The 18,459-nt window shown below is 57.7% G+C and overlaps 1 protein-coding gene across 2 annotated transcripts in view; it reads left to right on the top strand.

Annotated features, from left to right (window-relative positions):
* The window catches only part of TBC1D22A (TBC1 domain family member 22A), a 273,872-nt gene that overhangs the window by 172,360 nt on the left and 83,053 nt on the right, over positions 1-18,459 (top strand). For both annotated transcript variants that reach the window (XM_033117741.1, XM_033117740.1), the window contains one exon: positions 17,522-17,649. In XM_033117741.1, the coding sequence (XP_032973632.1) occupies positions 17,522-17,649 (128 nt within the window). The remainder of the gene's footprint in view (positions 1-17,521; positions 17,650-18,459) is intronic.

The following is an 18,459-nucleotide window of genomic DNA, read 5'->3' as shown; positions in this document are numbered from 1 at the left end:
GCCATCAGCTGTGGCTAGTTGGCCGTCAGCTGTAACTGGTGAGCCGTTGGCCACTAATATAACTGCTGTGGCTAGGCTAGCAGCAAAATGGGGGCTAGCAAGGAGATGGTGGCTCAGTTAGCAAGAGCGGATTGCAGAGAAGTGGATGGCAGGTTGTGGATCGTGTGGCTCCTGCTTCCTGTGTCTCCAACCCAGCCTCCAGCGAGAGTATAGTGGTCTGACTCCCCTATCTGTGGCTCCATGGGTGTTCCTTTTTGTCCTCACCATGTCCTGCGTTCTTATGTGGGGAGCGGGAACTGAGACCCCACAGGCCGCCCTGCGTGACAGCTGTCTTGACTACATTGTAAGGTTGAAATTGACTTATTCTTTCAAGGTAGAATTCAGTTACAGCTAGTAAACTAGATTCAGCTTTATTATCACCCGGGTGAAAATATTTTTATTACTGCTACGAGGTAGACCGTCGGAGCAGAGAGTAAGTCAGCATTGCCGCTCTGGCCTGTGGAATATTCTATGTGCGATGGTGAAAAGTAACAAGCCTCTTCCCCTCGCGTTAGGCCTCTGGGTGGCTGAGGTGAGCCCTGGACCCAGAGCGACCTGGCGGTCACGGCAGTGACGTCGGGTCCAGGACGTGGCGTTGACGCGCAGCGAGGCCGGTGACGCAGGGCTGCATTGTCATGCCCCGTCGCCCTCCTCAGCCTGAGGCTTTGTCCCCACGGCGAGTGTGGCTCTGCTCCTGTGTGTGTCGGAGCCCGATCGGGTCACTCAGGCAGCGGACCTGCCCGGGGTCGGGTCCCCGCTGGTCCCTCTCTCAGACGTGTCGGGACTCCGTAAGTGACTCAGTGTGCCTCCAGTTGAAAACCTACGTGGATACTTTGTTGCTTATCTGGGAAGAGAGCTGCATTGCCTGGTACAAAAAAAATTGTAGAAAAGGAGGAAGTTTAGTGTAATCCAAAAAACAATGTGTTAGGAATATGCCCCGGGGTTCCAGTTCCGCCTCCACCAGTGGCTCTGCACTTGGTTGTCGCCGGTACTGCTGCTGCTGCCGATAACGGTTAATCGTAACACTGACAGGAGTGGTCCCAGCAGCTGGGCTCCTAGGCGCCCGCGTCGTACTCGGCACTGTTCTCAGGTCTTTATCTGATTGTGTTCACTTTTCACAACAACCTGTGCCGTGGTTCTTACCACCCCCATTTAAGAGCCCAGGCCCTTCTCTCGCCTCAGCTTCCCCGCAGGCCCGATGATGCCCATGTGGCTCCTTGCTGTGCCCCTCCTGGGTTGGTGGTGACACAGGACAGCCCAGTCCCTCCACGTGGGGCGCCGGGGTGTCCTGTGGGCGCAGGGCCCTGCCCGTCCCGGCCTGTGCCCCAGGGTCTCCTCGGGGAGCAGCCGCCTGCGGCCGCGCCAGGGTGACGCCCAGCACCTGTGCCTTCTGGTGCCCCTCCCTCCATGCAGCCCTGTGAGGAGGAGCCCTTCCAAAAATTGAATTTGTCTCTTCAAGTGAAGAGCCGTGTGCCTTCTCCTCGGCTCTGGCCGTGTGCTGCACGTTCGTCCCCACGTCCCCACAGGCAGCGTGCAGAGCGCCTGGGCGTGTGGCTGCATTGCTGGGCACTGTCTCCTGTCGCGCATGCACGTTTGGCTCTCGCAGTGTTGCTGGCTTGGAACAGCTTCCGTGTAGTCTGGAGGGAAGCCCCCCTTTACCAAGTGGATCTTGGGGGTTGCAGCAGCTTCCGTGTTTGTTGTCCTGGTCGCTGGGTGGTCACCACCCACATGGGCTCCTCCTTGGTCCTGTTTTGCCTGAGACTTCAGTCCCCACCGTAGAATGGGCGATCTGGTATGTGGGAACCCCCTGTAATGTGCCACTGCCACCTGTGCTGCGTCATTGGTGAAAGTGACAGAGAAATACCGCATCACCAGTCCCTGTGACAACAGTTTGGACTGACTGGTATGAGCGATCGTCCCCGGTTGCCTCTCTCTTGTGAACGCCCACCAACGGTCTTGTGTCAAAGTGAATGCCCCTCCGCCGTGCTGGCCCTTCCTCACTGTGACGATGGGCTCTTCAGTTTCCTGGCTGCTCCCACTAACTGACCAGTGTGTGGGGGGTGGGGACAGTGCTTTCTCACTGGCAGAGCTTGACCTGAAGTGACAGTCTGCCGATGTGTTTCCCACCACCCCAGAGAGCTCAGGGTGATCAGGAAGGGGCTACCAGCCCCGTGCTCTGAACCCCCAGCCCCGCCTGGTATAAAGGCTCAGTCACTCAGGGTCCCACCGTTCCCCTGCCTGCCGCTGTCACAGCCTGAGACCAGGGAGGTCAGCACCACCCCTGCCCCCCACCCCCGCACCCATCAGCCTTTGCTGCAGGAGCTCCGTCCCAGGGGTGTCCCCACTGTTGTCTCAGGACCTGGAGGTCCGCCCTGTAGCCCTCCTGCCATCTGCAGGGCCACAGTGGTGTGTCGGCACAGTAGGGTCACCGTCTTTGTCACTTGCCCCTCCTCGCCCCTCCCCTGCTCTGTCTGTTTGGGCCTTTTGCGCCCTCAACCCTTGTGTTTTCCTCCCAGTGTAAGCTTGTTTTCAGGTTCCCCTGAGCAGGTAGAGAGGGATTTCCTGCCTTACAACCGAGGGATAACTCTCCCCCAATCCCCGCCCCCGCCCCCCCTCCCGTGCATATGGCTGTGGGGGCAGGGTTGGGGGGAGAGTTATTCCTCCATTGCACTGGCAGGGTCCCCAGATGGTCTGGGGCTCTCTGCCTTCAGGGAGGCCCTCACGTGTGTCCACCGCAGGAGGAGGGATTTGCTCATTTTTAAGATGTCGTGTTCATAAGACGTCGTGTTCATGTGCCTGGTGGGGTTTTGAGCGCCGAGGACGTTCTGTCCTGTGTTAGGAGACAGACGTTAACAGATGCTGCGGGAGCTTCCTTCCAGGCCTGCACTCAGCACGGACTCACAGAAGCCTCTCCTTGGAGCTGCGGCCTCCGAGATGGTCTGGCCACCCCCAGCCCCAGCCCATTTACGGCCTTGGGAAGCCGAGAGCTCCTGTTATGGCTGAGCCATGGGTGGTTCGGGGACAGGGTCCCCCGACGTCTGTGCTTTCAGCCTCCCCGGGCAGGGCCATGGAGGCTGGCAGGAGGTGCCAGCATTAGAGACCCTCGCTGGCTCTGGCTCTGGCTCTTTCCTTCCTGGAGCCACAGAGGAACCTGTAACAGGATCCCTTTCAGCAGCTCCTGTGGGGAGCACGAGTGCACCAGGCGGCCGTGACGACCGTTCATGCATAATGAAGTGCAGGCACGTGAGGAGGCCCTCCGAGCCGGTGATTTACATGCTTTCCTCCTAATGATGATATCTGTGTGACCCTCCGTCCCGAGACGGGTGCTCAGCGTTTATTGCCAAACCGGGACTCGTTAATTAAATTGTAAGTAGAGATTTCCACTTACTCTCCTTGACCTTAAGGAGAGAAGGTAGTCTTGGTTTTGCAAGTAGGCCATCAAATTTGGTTTTGAGATGATTCCCCAAAGTCGTTTTTGTTCGTGGTCACAAGTTGCTGCGGAGAATGTGAGTCATTTTATCTCCCTCCCCTATAAAGAGCCAATGTCCCTCTTAAACTCCGAGTGGGAGGTGACCTTGGCAGCTGGTCCTTTCCGTGCAGGGCTGGAGGACGCTTTATTGTTATGGAGGTCATTTTCATTTCCACCAGCCCTTCCATAGAAGGCCGTGGAGGCACCTGCTGCCTTCACGAAGGTGGACCCACGATGCCTGCTCTGGGTCCTCCACACTTGGGGCTGTGGGTCCTGGATGGGCCGGCCCTTCAGGGCGCCCTGCTTGCCCGTGTTTCCCTGAGCTGCAGTAACCCAGCTCCCCTCTACAGTCACGCACCCCTGCCACTGCCGGGGGACAGTGTAAGCGGAACGTGTGGCTGCAGCTCTTGAAGTTCTGTCTTCTTGCCTCTGCTGTTTTCACGTCTGTTGCATAAACCTCCTGTGTTCTGGGGGCAGGACGGGGGTGGGTGGGGGGAGGCCGGAGCTGCCACCAGCATGGGCATGGTCTGTCCAGATGCTTCTTAAAGACCGGGACTGGGTTCCAGCCGTCTCACCCTCCCCAGCGGTCCACAGCGCTGCCAGTGTCTGGGTGTAGGGTTGTTAGTGAAAATTGGGCTGCTTCTAGGGTTTCTGTATTGCTGACTTAGGCTTGAGCTTCTCAGATCCTCTGGGGGAGATACCACTTGTCCATTGCTTCCCAGTTTCTCAGATTTTGGTCCTTCTCTTGCACTTGCTTGTTTGGCCCCATTTGTCACTTTGTGAGAGACCAGGGAGGAGGAGAGGTGAGTGCAGGTGCCCAGAAGTCACACCAGCAGCCTCTTCTGTCCTGGTGCAGGACAGGTGCCCAGGCAGCGGGCCCCAGTGGTCTCTGAAACGCTGCCAGTGTGTGTCGTGTACGGCTGGTGCACGTCTGCCCCTGCGTCCAGCAAACGCAGGTGCCTTGGGGCTGCTCACTGCTGACTGAGCCCAGCCCGAGTCCCAGGAGCTCTGGGAAGCATCGTACGATTCTGCCTGTATTTCATTTATTTCTCACGGTGACTGAGGAGTTATCACCACTTGACATGTAGGAAAACTGAGGCTGAGAGGAGCACCTGGCCCGAGCCACACAGATGAAATGTGGAGTCTGTGACTCTGGAGCCCTTGCTTGTCGCCGTCGGCTCCTGGAGGCCCTGTGCGTGTGTGCGTGTATGCCTGTGGGTACGTGTGTGTACATATGTGTATGCGTATGTTTGTGGGTGCATGTGTGTGTGTGTGTGAGCACATCAGTCTCAGAGGCTGCCCAGTGGGAAGCGCCCACCCCTGCCATGCTCTGCTGAGAGGGCCGCTGGTGGCCCTCTGGGGACACGCAGCGATGAGAGAGTGGCCCTCTTCTTTCCCAGCTGCGGACGAGAGCCCAGGGCTGAGCATCTGCACAGTCCCTGCCCTCCCTGGCACATGGGCACAGGCTGGCACAGCACTGAGAGAGGACAGACCTGTGGGTTCTCCTCTTGTAACTCGCACCCACAGGCCCTGGGCATTCATTGTGCCACACCTTTGGGAACACGGGACGCAGCAGGTTGTCATGTGGCTGAGGTGAGATAGGCAATACAGAGCCGCTGTCAGATACACCCCTCGGGTGTCCCCAGTAAATGACACTGCGGGACGGGACGGGACTGGCGTAGGGCTCAGAGGCTGGGATGTCCCCTTTGATGTGCCAGGGCCTCCTGGAACCTGGGGCCATTAGCTGCCTGGCTGGAGGACTGGATTAGAGATGAGGGCCTGCCCACTTTTTACACTTGGATGCCTCCCTCTTCACTGCACAGAAACCCGTGATTCCACTTGAATCTGTCATTTCTTACTCGGTAATCTTATTCTAGATGCTTTTGCATCGTTCCTATGGGCAGAAAGTGCCAGCAGGAATTGTGTCTTATCTTGGCACCACGGGTGTGTAACCGTGTGGGCACTGAGGTCATTAAGCCTTGGTTCCAGCCAGTCGTTCAGCAGATGCTGTCCAGTGAGGGGGTGTCCCAGGCCTGTGGCGTGCGAGTCAGCCCTGAGCCGGAAAAGCCACAGCCCCCTTCGCTGCCCTCACTGTTCCGCCCGACGCGCTGCTTGCCTGCCGTATACCCCCTAGTGCAGGGTGACACTGCGGCCGCGTCAGCCTCACACAGTGGCCAGCTGCTGGGCTGGTCTCTCCTGGACTTCCTCCAGCCCATGTCTACTCAGTGGCCTCTGAATTGGGACATGGGTGACACACTCAGCAGGCGTCTGTGACACAGACGTCCGTGTGCTGGGTCCTGATATTCATGTGAGTTAGACAAGTCCTCGTGAGGGCCTCCGACCCGGGTAGAAGGCAGGCGGGGAGTCAGTGGGTGCAGGGCTGAGCGGGAGGGGCCCCTGGCTGTGATCGCGCACGTTGATGTCTGTGTAGTGGAGGAAGGAATGGTGTGGAGCAGGACCGGTGTGGGACCTGTGGGTAGTGACTGTGTGTGAACAGGGCGCCGTGCAGGGAGGCCGTGGGGAGTGAGCCGGCTCAGGCCCCCCAGTCCCACTGTGTGCCTTTGCTCTCGGCTCCACGTTGGGTGACATTTGTCACTGTGTGGTCAGGGTGGGAGAATGTGTGCCCCTGGACTTGGCACATGCTGCAGACGGGGGCCTCTTTCCCAGACAGCCTGTTGTTAGATACTCACCACCACACCGCCCATCGGGGGAAGCAGCAGCCAGGTCAGGAGCTGGACACCTTCCCAGGGAATTTGAGCTTCGTGGGGGCCCTTGAGAGGTTTTAAGGAGTGAGGGACGTGATGAGAACTGTCGGGTGTAGAGAGCGAATGAGTCGGGAGGGCGGGCTCTGTTGCCGTTCCTCACGCATCGGAGCACCAGGGTTTTGACACGTAGCCCTTGGCTGGCGTCCCCTCATTTTAAATGTATGCTTGAGAGTACATGCTATTAATTTGTGAAGCCTGTGAGTAAGACTACCCGTGCTCCGCTGTTTTCTTCCTTGATGAGGGTACACGCCAGAATAAATAGTCCTGGGCTCATGTAGATGGTTCAGTTTTATTATCTTCATTACACATTAGTGTCTCTACTCAAAGACATAGGGTGAAACGCCTTCTTTCCCTCAAAACAAATCAGTTCCCTCAACTACATTCTGGTCTTCAGTCATGGTTTGTGACGGGGAAAACATCAGAGCCTCAGAAGTTGCTTTGGAAAGTCCCTTTTCTGTAGTCACGCGGGGCTCCCCCACGCCGTCCGTCGGTCCCTTTACTCACTGGACAGGCTCCTCTGTCCTCCCCTCTTTCCATCGGTCCATCCATTCACCCACCCTCTACCCACCCACCCCTCCGTGAGCCATCTCACTTTCATGGGAATGTTTTACCATCTTGCTTTCTGGGTCCCGGGTGTGGAAAGGAATATCGAAGGTTTTCGTCTCATTGTAAGTGCACAGTTTAATGGGACAGATAGTTGTGCAAACCGCCAAGGCCACTAAAGTGTCGCCGTGCTCTCAGAGACGTCTCCAGTCACCCAGCAGGGTGCCGAGGACGGGGCGGTCAGTTCTGGGGGCGGAGGGAGGTGAGGAACGGCCTCAGGCGGGCCGTGATGCTTGAGCTGAGTACCGAATACGGGGAGGCGCTGACCAGCTGACCAGCACCAGGCGTGGGGAGTCCCCGGTCAAGGTCGGGACTCAGATCTTTTCTGTGGCAGCATCCTCAGTCTTAAAATGCACCAACATAGAGAAGATACTTCCAGGAAAGCTAGATGTCTTCAGTTTCATTGCAGACTTGGGTCGCGCCAAGGCTTTCTGACTGCTGACAACGAGGTGATATGGGAACTGTTTATCTGAGCCATTGTGGTCTTTCGCTAGGGGTTGATTTTTAATCTTCTTTCTTCCCCATTTGAAAAAGGGCCTTGCCTGCTGGTGTGGAGGTGTCGGCCAGGCCCAGCTTTCCTTTCCCTCTTCTGACTCTTAGCCGTGGCGTGGTTACCAGGCTGGAGTTGCAGGCTCTCCTCCCGGCCGTGCTGGCAGGGGACCCAGTGGCTGGCACTTCGTAGGGTCAGATGATTGGCTCCTGCCAGGGCCAGTGCAGTGAGTGAACGTGGCGGACCGTGGTCCCTGCCTGCTGGTACTCAGGCCTTGGTGTAGTCTGTCCCTGGGGTCAGGTGACACCTGTGACTTGATTCCAGCCAATAGTCTGTGGGTGGTGGGTGTCAGTCTTGTGATAACATCACAACATATAAGGGCCGTTTTTGCAGACTAGCTAGAGGTTCTGCTTTTGCTCGTGAAGTCAGCCGTCACGTTGGAGGAGCCCACGTGGCAGGGACCTGTGGGTGGCCTCCGGCCAACTGCTGCAGCGAGCTGGGCCCTCAGCCGTCCATCTGCAAGGAAATGAACTGTGACAGCAGCCTGACTGGACTTGGGCGGGGACCCTTCCCCAGCCGAGCCTCTGGGTCAGAGCACAGCCTTGGCTGGGCTTGGGCTCGCTGAGCAGGGGACCCAGCAAAGCCCTTCCTGGACTCTGGGCCCACGGGTACTGTGTGATAATAAATTTGTGCCTGTTTAAGTTGCTAGGTGTGTGGTAATTTGTTAACACAGAACCAGAAAACTAATGCAAGGAGCAAAGGATCAATAACGCCGTGGGGCCTCCTGTCCTTCCTCCAGCGTGGAGTTCCGGGCCAGCTCTGTCATGGGCGCGTGACTCTGCTCCTGCCATCCAGAGGCATATGTCCATGCCACCCACCGTCAGGGCTGGGAGGGCCCCGAGACCCTCACGGGGCTGACACTGCCTCAGCTCTGCCCGCCCAGGCGCGGCTCACCTGCCCGTCCGCCAGGCTGAGGCCCAGACGCTTCCTGCCACATGGCAGCACTGAGATCGGTGCCCACACTGCGTCTGCACACGGAACCTTGTGTGTGTGTATTGGGGGGAGGGGATGGAGCCAGGAAGCGGCCTGCCCACTCTGCGTCCCTGCGCTAGTGTCCAGCACACCCTCTGTCCCTGGGCCACCCTGAGCCACAGGCGTCGACGCCGGGCGGTTCTTGCCGTGGCCTCCAGCCCCAGAAGCTCCTCCACCATCTGCATTCTCTTCTGTCAGTCAGCTTTCTTGTCGCATCTTCCCATGCAAACAGCCTTGCTTTGGAGGCGTCTGTTGAGAGCGCGTGAGCACATCTGTGAAGTGAGGAACATGTAATAGCTTGTCACCTGACTTCTGTGTAGCTCTAGAAGAACGTGGATTTTAGCCTGTGTCACTGTCAGAAAAACGTACCTAACACCTCTCCAGAGATGGAAAGATGGTGTGTTGTGGTGTCAGAGAGACGCTGTTTTCTACGACCTGCCCGGAGGCTTGATTTCATGCCACGCTCCTGTTTGTGCTGGCGTCCTGAGCGTGAGTCCCTGTCCCCAAGGCCCAGGAGTGACTCTGGGTGACCTCTTCCTGCAACCACTTTAGTCTCTGCTTGTGAACGGTTAGCGGCCTTTTGGGTCTGACTGACTGTGCGGAGCGGGTGAGAAGACAGCAGTCGTGTGGCATGACCTTGATGTTAACCAGCCATAGAGGAGTCATTTTGAGAGAACGTATGTGCAGTTTGGCCTCTGCCCTGGTGTCTTTGTGCATCGCAGCCCTCAGGGCCCCTTGCTGGCGGGAGGAGCACTCTGTGCCCACGTGGGTGTCGGTTCTGCCATAACCACCTGGAGTCAGTGTCGGACCCCACCAGTTAAGGGCTCCGTTCTCCACGCGACTGTCCCCACTTCAGACGCCAGGCACACTTCTATGGTCCCCAGGCCACCTGCACTTCTGACCGATGACGGTAAGCTCAGCAGTTCCCACGACCCCCTCAGGTCCCGTAATTCACTAGAATGGCTCACAGAGCCCACGAACGCACCGCACTGTCTGGGTTGCAGTTTCACTGTAAAGGGCGCAGATTGAGGACCAGCCGAATGAAGAGAGGCATGGGGCAAGTTGGGAGGGGCCCGGGGGTGGGGCGCCCTGCCCCGCGGTGTCAGGCCCTGCTGCACTCCCAGTGCCCCGTGTGCTCGCCGGCTGGGAAGCTCTGCTGAGCTGCGGGCCCAGAGTTTTTATTGGGGTTCCGTCACTTGGCTCGGCTGGGGATCAGAGCCCCATGACTGAACTCAGTCTCCAGCTTCTGTCTTTTCCCTGCGGTCTGCAGCTGAGAGTCCTGACCCTGTGATCACATCGTCCAGTGACCGGTGTCCGTCTTGAAGCTGCTGAGGGCGTCGTCACAGTCACCTCCTTAGTGTGACAGAGACGCTCCTGCCAAAGAGGAAATTCCAAGGGTTTAGTCTCCCTCCCAGGAAGGGGGGCAGGGGCCACTCCTGTTCTCTGCTGTACACGAGGAGGTTCCTCCAGAATCACCACGAGACGAACCTCCAGTGTCGGACATGACACGTGTGCTTGTGGGAAGCCAGCCTCACAGGTTCCCCTTCTCACCCGAGGACGAGGCAGGCGTGGAGCGGTCCTGAGGGTCCGCTGGGGTTCTGGGCTCTTGGCACAGGCGGAAGGGCTGGCTTTCTGTCTTTACAGCCGCAGCATGTCCCTGAGAGGGTGTTCAACTTTCTAACTAATCTCACTTCCTGCTGATTTCCACTGTGGTCTCCGAGGGAGCCATGTTTGTAGAGGACGCAGTCGTGCTGAGAGGTGTTGAGAGGCAGCAGCGCGTCCGCGTAAGGAGACCGTGTCCTGATGGGCCCATCACACAGACTCACACAGCCTGGCGGTCAGGGTCGCAGAACAGCCTTGTAGCCAGACTTTCCTAAACCCAGCCCCTCGGGTGCGTTCCGGGGTCCGGTGCTGTGGGACCGGCCCATGTGCCCCCCCGGCTTCGTGACCTCAGCCCCTCTGGCCACAGCCCAGGGGGACAGGCGACCCCTGGCTGGTGCTGGCCCTGGCCCTGGCCTGGCTGCTTTCCCTTTGTCTTTAATCCTATCCTCACTGTGCCGTGGTGAAGAGTCCTGGAAGGGCCTGAGGTGGACCCGCTGGCCCGCGGATCGGGAAGCCACGTCTGCCGGCTGCTGTGTACCACGATGGCCAGTCAGCAGAGGCCTCAGCTTGCCGCGGTCAGAGCCTCCCTCGTGGGCCTATTTCTGAACCGAGGCTCGGCATCCTTCCCTCCCTCTTGGTCTGGTACAAGAGGAGGGCCTGGCACCTGTCTAGCGCCCACTGTGTGGCAGCCACTGTGCCAGTAACTTTCCCGAGAGAGTGCTATGAGGGACCTGGGGCTCTCCCCATTCTCCAGGAGAGGACCTGGAACACTGACAGCCTATGGAACTTTCCAGAATCTGCCCTGGGATTTGAACCCAGGCTGTCCCAACTCTACAACTTCCCGTTGCCCTCCGTCTCGGCTCGTTCATCATGCCCGCTCTGCCCAGCGCTGGACCCTGGGGCCTCTGGCCACTGACTGTGGCTCAGCCCTGCTTCTCTTTGGGACCTTCTCTTCTAGCTGTCAACTGTTAACATAAACCAAATCCTGCAAATGAGGGGGTGGGTGAGCCCAAAACGAGGCTTTCTTGGCTGCAAAGAGGGCCATGCTGTCAGTTGGCTCTGGCTTTTGTTCCTTTTTATCTTTTAACTGATTAGAGGATGAAATGTTCCTTGCAAATCAGAGCCCATTCATGGCGCCCGGCAGAAGCCGAGGCGTCCGCTGCTGCTGTCAGCCTCGCAGAGGGCCTTTGAAAGGGTTCCTTTGTCAGGGATCTAAGTGCGAGCAATTATGCTCCCTTTTGGGCAAATACATCTGAGTGGTGTCTGCCCTGCGTAAAAGTATGTGTTTTTTATGCCAAGTCAGTGGGATACATGGTTTTTATTTTCCCTTTTAGCATAAATCCTGTGATACAATGTGTTTGCATAATTTATTTTTAATCAAGAAGACAAGATGTCTGAGCAGAATTTTCAGTGTGCACATCTGCTATTGAAAGTGCTGAGAAGCACGTCCTGCAAAGATTTTGGTGGCCGCCTCCCGCATGCCGGTGCGGCAGGTCCCTTCCTTCCTGGTGACTCGCCTGCCCCAGAAGGGCTTTGTGACAAAAATCTTTTCAGCCTGAAAGATGACAATAATTGCACCTGCCTGCTCATTCATTCTCTGGACACTCATTCCCACTGACAGGGACATTTCACGTTCAGAACTACTGCTAACCGCATTGCCTCTGTCCATGGAGGGGCATCTGCTCACACTTATAAAACAGGAAAAACGGATTTTTTTTTTCAGCACATACTTTGCAGCTCTGATGTACAGACGTTGAAAGTAACTCCTGGAGTTTAGTGGTTCATTTTTCACCATGTTCAAAATGGTGCAGCCTCACCAGAAACGCGTGCCGTGCATTAGAAGGGAGAGACCTGGTGGCTGGCGTGCTTTGTCACTCTTCATCACTTCCAGAGAAGCCACGTCACTAGTGAAGAATGGCCACCTCCACGTGAGAAGGCACGGATGCTCCCGTGGGCCTGAATCCAGGTCCAGGGGGCGCTGCCCAGCGAGAGTCAGATGCCTCAGTGGGGCCTCGTGTTGCCACACGCCCAGGGCACAGGTCCCCACCAGACGGGCACGTGTTTGCCTCTGCAGTTCCCCTCCGGGGCCGCACGTTGCCGAGAGAAGGCCTGGCACTGAGGGTACTGAGAGTCAGTCATTCTGATGAAACAGGCAACCTTGAGGCTTCAGGTTGAATTTTCTTTCTGTCTCTCCTACACGTCGCTGAGCTGCAGGAGGGCAGGTCGCAGGCCTGGTATGCCCGGCTGCGTCACCTTCACGGGCAGCGCACGCACGTGGAAGCCCCTGATAGATCGATCTTCCCAGAGGACCTGCTGGAGGGGGAGCCTCGGTGCTGGAAGGACTGTGGCTCCCGGGGTTAATGCTGCGTCGGGCTTCTGGTCGTCTGTGGCCCGTGCTTTCCCAGGTGCGCTGGGCTGAGGGTGGTGGCTGTGCCCAGGCTGACACACAGGGCGAGTCAGGGCACCCATCTGGCAATGGCAGTGTGGGTTCATTTCATGGAAGGGAACAATCTTGGGTTCTGTCTTCAGTCTGCTGCTGCCTTGCAGGAGCCTTTGACAGATTACCCAGCCTGCCTTGTGGGTGAGCCTGTGCCCGGCTCACTGGTTGGTATAAGGCAGCTGGTTGTCACCTGTCGGGGGTGGGGTCCTTCTGGCCAAGCCTGAGGTGGTCGCGTCTCTCCACATCTCATGGTGGCGGGAGGGCTCGCCGGTTCTTGTACCCACTGCAGGTGGGGCCTCGGGTGCAACTCAGCACAGAAGAGAAAGGGTTCATTTTTACTCTGTTTCGTCAGGTTACTTCAGTGGCAGATGTTTCAGAAATGTCTGTTTAATTTTCCAAATCTGTTTGCTTGCCAGTTTACCTTAGAAAGGTGTCTCACGCCTCCCAGGCACATATTAGAGCTGTTTGTTTTCCCAGTTCAAAAAATGACACCTTCTCCTTAAGTGGGCTGGAAGTGCCACAGGCAAAACGAGGACCTGGTGGGGCGGCCGCAGCGGGTATGTGTCCCTCACTGTGGGCAGCTTCTCCCCCAGCGGTCACCCTGTCCGTGTGTCCTGAGAGCACCCAGCTCCGGGCCTGGTCCTGCAGGTTTAACACCTGTGCCGAGCACTGAGCACACGCCAGCCCAGTCTCCGTGCCAGTCTACGGCCAGACAAGGTCCCGCCCTGCGGGAAGTCACAGTCTCAGGAGGACCCACCCCGGCAAGCCGGGCTCCTGCTGGGCCCCAGTCCGCGCCTGGGAAATGGCTCCTTGTCAGTACCCTGGGCCTGACAGTTCCTCAGCTAACAGACTGTCACTGGGATGGAGGAGGTGTGAGCCAACGCGCAGGAGTCCTGGAACCTGCTGGAAAGTCACTGGGATCCATGCCAGTGACCCTGGAGTCGCCACTTCCTTCCCGATTATTAAAATGTGACATTGCCACTGCTGACGTTGACGGGGCTGGGCTGTGCTGTGCCAGCGCTGGAGCCCCGGAGGGGACGGTGGGCTGGCCTCTGCCTCAGGAGGCTCCAGGCCGCTGGCCGGCGCAGCGCTTGTGTCTGGCCAGCACCAGTCAGGACTGCGCACTGGCCGCAGCCCACATGCCCTGCTAGAGCTGCAGGCGGGGAGTGAGCAGGAAGGACCGGGAAGGACCAGGAGCCACCTGCTTCCTGGGTGCCGTCTTCAGGCTGTTGCCATCATCCCAGCCTGCTCTCCCCAAGCTGCCAGACGTGTATTCTTAGAGCTCGTTCCTCTCTTTCTGTGTAAAGCCTCGTTCAGTAAATCCAGTCATTTTCTACACTGCTGTGCTGGTTTGCAAGTGCTCGTCGTATTTGAATTTCACGGTGACCAGCACCCCCTCCCCCTTCCTGTCAGTGCCCTGGCTGGGCTTCTGCCTGGGGGGGAAGGCAAAGGTCAACTTTGGATGGAGGGACCACTTAGGACCCCAACAACTTCTAGAGATTTGATTTTGTAGCTGCTGATAATTTTAGAAATACATCTCAATTCTTTAAAAAGAGCAGACTGTTCCATCGCATTGTTGGAAAACTCCTCAGTATTGCCGTGTGGAGAAATAGGACTGACAAATCGGGTCTGTTCATGTTTTCGGTTGCACATTTTATTCATTCATTCATTCATTCATTCACTTACTCCACTCACTCACTCAGGCTCTCATTCGGCACCTAGTGTGTACCAGGGGCTGGAGAAACAAAGGTGACTTGGGCGCTGCTCCCCAGAGCAGCTCATGTCCAAGGGCAGGGCACGGACCCCCCCCCCCCCCCCCCCCGCGGTGAAGCGCAGGACACCGTGATAAACGCTTTACTAGGGCTGTTTATAGAACCAAGAGGAGGGAATTGCTGACCTTGGGTGTGTCAGAGGACACACCCTAGGTGGGGTGGGGGAGCCCCGCTGGAAGACTGTGGCGTGAGAGCCTGGAGCCCTGGCAGAGCAAGCTGGCTTTGTGCGGGGCACTGGGCCACCTGGAGTGCGGGCTGAGAAGGGCGGTTCACTGTGAGGCATCCCAGCTTTACCCTGCGGGCCGGTGTTTCTCAAACTGCGTCTTGTATGAGTTCACCTCCCCTCGTGGTGTTAAGTGCCCCCGGGCTGACAGGCCAGGGACACAGGGGAAGGATGGCCCCTTTGTGGAAAGCTTTGCCATTCGCTTCTGCTGAGTCTGCTGCCCGTGGAGGCTCCACCCAGCGCCCGCAGGTGACAGTTCATGTGCCACTTTACCCTCCACTAGAGCAAGTGGCAGCTTGTTTTTGATAGTGGAATTACGTTTATTTAAAAAAACAAATGCATCTGGTAAAACATAAGTTGATTAGAAGAAGTCTGTGATGGAAACTGCAGTGGCACACGACGTCTGGATTCCACCAACCCTGTCCTGGGGTGAACCTCTGTCATGGGGACCCTGTGTGAGGGGCTGGGGTCCTGTCTTCTTCTGGGAGCTGTTGGGAGCTGCTCCCTGGTGTAATTTGCCCCTTGAGGGTCCCAAGCACATGTGTGTGGCTGGAGAGCTGATTAAACACAGATTCTCAGATCCCACCTGGAAGATTCTGACTGAGAAAGTTGAGATGAGCCTGATAACCTGTGTTTTAACAGCTACTGAGATGAGGAAGATGCCAGCTCTGTGTGGGAGCCCTGAGGCCACTGTCAGCCTTGACTGCACCATCAGGCGCCCCCCTCGTACCCCCCAGCTGGCCTGGGAGGCCTGGGCTCCTCCACCCTCTCTCCCCTGTTCCCTCACCAAGTGCCCCACGGCTGGGGGACAAACCCTCGTCTGGGGGGGTGGGTGCTTGGGAGATGGAGCTGGAAGGGCCCAGTGCAAAGAAGGAATTTCATTGAAATGTTAGGTTTTATCCAAAAAACTAGTGATGATTAATTGCCTTCATGCCGTATGCATATTTGTTTCGGTTTTTGTGTAACAAGGATTTTAGATTCCTCAGGTGATCTGTCCTTATTGCCCTAATGAACCCCGTTTGCTTCCAGCCGACTCTCGTCCTGACCCCAGCAGGTTCCCTGACTCCAGCCCCTGGTCCCTGTGCTTTCACGGGGAGGACAAATGGGGCTCTGCTAACGCAGAAATGCAGGCTCCGTCATGTTTGCATGGGTGTGTGCCAGAACCTGTCAGTAAAGCAGAGCGAAGCCCCCTCCCCTGGCACAGGAACCGCCCGTCCCGGGAGAGGAGCCCTGCCCACAGGAGCTGAATACCGGGGTGAGCAGACACCAGCCGGAAGAGTCCCCGCTGCCGGGTCCCCCACCCCTGCCTGCTTCCTGGACCCGGTACCCTGAGCCCAGGCTTGGCCTGTGCTCACCTGGGGCCTTCTGTCCCGTCTGTCATTGTGGAGGCAGCACGCACCGGGCGGGGCCTCTGGGGTCCCCGCACCTGGTCCCATCAGCCTCCTGCAGGGCAGTCACCCCTCCCTGGTAGCTGGCTCCCCGCAGGCTGCAGGGCCTCAGAGGTGAGCCTTGGGCCCCATTGTGTGACTGGTCACCGTCTGGTGGGAAGTGACCTTGTGTTGCTATGTCTATTCCACAACACTGACGGGGCCTCATTGCCCAGCCGTCCCTCCCCCCATACCCGGCCTCCTGAGCTGGGGCTGCTCAGGTGTGTGAGCTCTGGTCAACCAAGGATGGCCACCGTTTGGGGTGGGTGACGTGGTGGCGGTGACAGGGCGAGCAAAGGCAGTGCAGAAGTGGCTCCAGTTCTGGGAACCAGACCCACCCAGAGCTTGTCCGTGGCATCCTGATGGCCTGGTCTCCATGGGAATAGGTGCTCGGCCTTCCCCAGTCTCATCTGCAGGACGCAGAGGGTGTCAGGGCAGGTCCCCCGCCCCCACGAGTCCCCTTCGTTGTGCTCAGTGGTTAGGAAAGCCTTGTTTGTGCAGTACTGACGTTACCGGAACACGAGTCAAAAGGAACCAGTAAACGATCGAGCACTAACTTCTTTTTCACACTTGTTTATTGGCCATTTCTAGAGCTTTCTTTGGGAGAACTGAAAAAAACCTGTGTACTTTTTTCAGGGTTACTTTTCAGGGCAGGCCACTGGGGAAGGCGAGCCCTGCAGAGGAGGCGGTGTCTCTGAATCAGGAGGTTGGAGAACAGCTGGGTGGAAGGAGGGCTTTAGTGACACTGGGCCGCCCCGATTAACAGAAGAGTCCCTGGCCCATCGGCTCAATTAGGCAGCGCTTGCCCGTTTTGCGCAGCAGCACCGTACTTCCAGGCCCTTCAGGCTGGAACGTCATGGGCAGCACACCGGAAAGGAGAGCGTGGTCACCGTGATCACCAGAACCTTTGTTTCCTGGAGGGACACATCAGGGTCCTCAGACGTGGAGCTACATGGAGCTCCAAAGCCTTTTCGGCAGGTTGTTGACAGCCCAGCAGAGGGGTCCAGGCAGGCAACGCAGGGACCTAAGCTGTTACTGCGGCGCCATGTGGAGGGGCAGGTGATTTCAAGGCTGGTCGTGTGCCCGGGAAGGGCAAGTTGTAAAGCCTCGTTCTACCCAGAGGCCCAGCCGCCTTCACGGTGCCTGGAAGCTGGAATCCAGAGGCACCTGGCCCAGGGCTCAGGGCTGTGACCCCCTTGGCACTCTGGTTGGGTCCTGCAGGGAGCAGGTGGGCGTTTGCCTGGGTGAGGTTGAAGTGGGTCCCGTCTCGGGAGCGGGGAGCTCATCTCCTGCCCGGTCTGGTGGGCCCGGCCAGCGCCGGAGAAGGAGCCTCTGCCTGTGCGGCCCGACGGTGCCTGTCAGACCGGTGTCCTTGCGTGTACGGCAGGTGTCCTGCCCTTCATCCTGGGTGTGGACGTGGGCTTCCTCGGCGCGGCGCACAAGCAGCACGCAGTGGCGTCATCACCACCAGCGTTTGTTTTCCTCGAGGACGAGTGAACTGTGAAGTGAAGTTCTCTAATAGAAACGACCTCTTTGCTTCTCGTAGGAGGTTGCTTGGGGTCCCTGGCGGTGGTGGTGGGTGGGCGCGGGGCCTCGGGCACAGCGGGGACCTGCACAGGGCTCTCCCTGACAGCCTCGGGCCTGTGTGTGTTTCCTCAGAGCAAGTCCACCGGCACCTGGACCAGCACGAGGTGAAGTACCTGCAGTTTGCCTTCCGCTGGATGAACAACCTGCTCATGAGGGAGGTGCCCCTCCGCTGCACCATCCGCCTGTGGGACACCTACCAGGTGAGCTCTCCTGCCCCTCCCTCCAGGGCCTGGCGTGGCCTCTGCACTCCCTCTGCTGGGGGCTGCCTGCTGCACTTGGTTTTTGCCTTCAAACCTTCCTCTCGGTTGAACTAAGGTCTTTGAAAAGTCAGATTCTGATGTTCTTGTCATCTGAATAGATGTAAAACAGGAAAAAGGAACTTTCTGTAATTCTGTTGTAGCTGACTGTCATCCCAGCCGTGTGGTGACAGCGCCCCTGGTGCTCACTAGCCGTTTACATGTTGGCAGGGTCCTCTGGGATGGCTGGTACTTGTCACTCTGGTGGGTCCCAGCCACAGCTCCCAGAAACACTCACACTGAGACTCACACGCTGGTTGTGTTTTGAGTTACTCGTAATAAAGATTTTCAAAAATTCACTGACAGATTCAGTGCAATGGGAAATTTTCTACTCTCCACCGATTTTGATGAAACTCATTTTTTCAGGAGATTGAGTTTTCTGGAACAAACCACCTTTGTTCCCTCGAGTATCCCATTGCTTATTCTAGCACCTTTTCATTTTGTCAGCGATGTTTGCTGAAGCTGAGTCCACGCTGGGTGGTGGCACACGGCCTTTCATTCTCTCTCACGGGTGGCAGACACGATAGCCGGACTGGGCATCGAATCCCTGTGGAGGCTGGAGTTCATTCAGCTCTGAGCGCAGGCTTTCTCTCGTAGTGGGCGTCACCCTCTGGGGCCTGGGGCGCCGACAGCTGCCTTCGGAGACTGTGCAGGGGAGCTCCAGGGGCAGGCTTCCTGTGTTACTTCCAGGCACGGGATTGGGCTCCAGCGTCA

The sequence above is a fragment of the Rhinolophus ferrumequinum genome, chromosome 10 (assembly GCF_004115265.2).
Source record: "Rhinolophus ferrumequinum isolate MPI-CBG mRhiFer1 chromosome 10, mRhiFer1_v1.p, whole genome shotgun sequence".
NCBI lineage: Eukaryota > Metazoa > Chordata > Mammalia > Chiroptera > Rhinolophidae > Rhinolophus > Rhinolophus ferrumequinum.
This window is presented reverse-complemented; position numbering and strand designations above follow the sequence as displayed.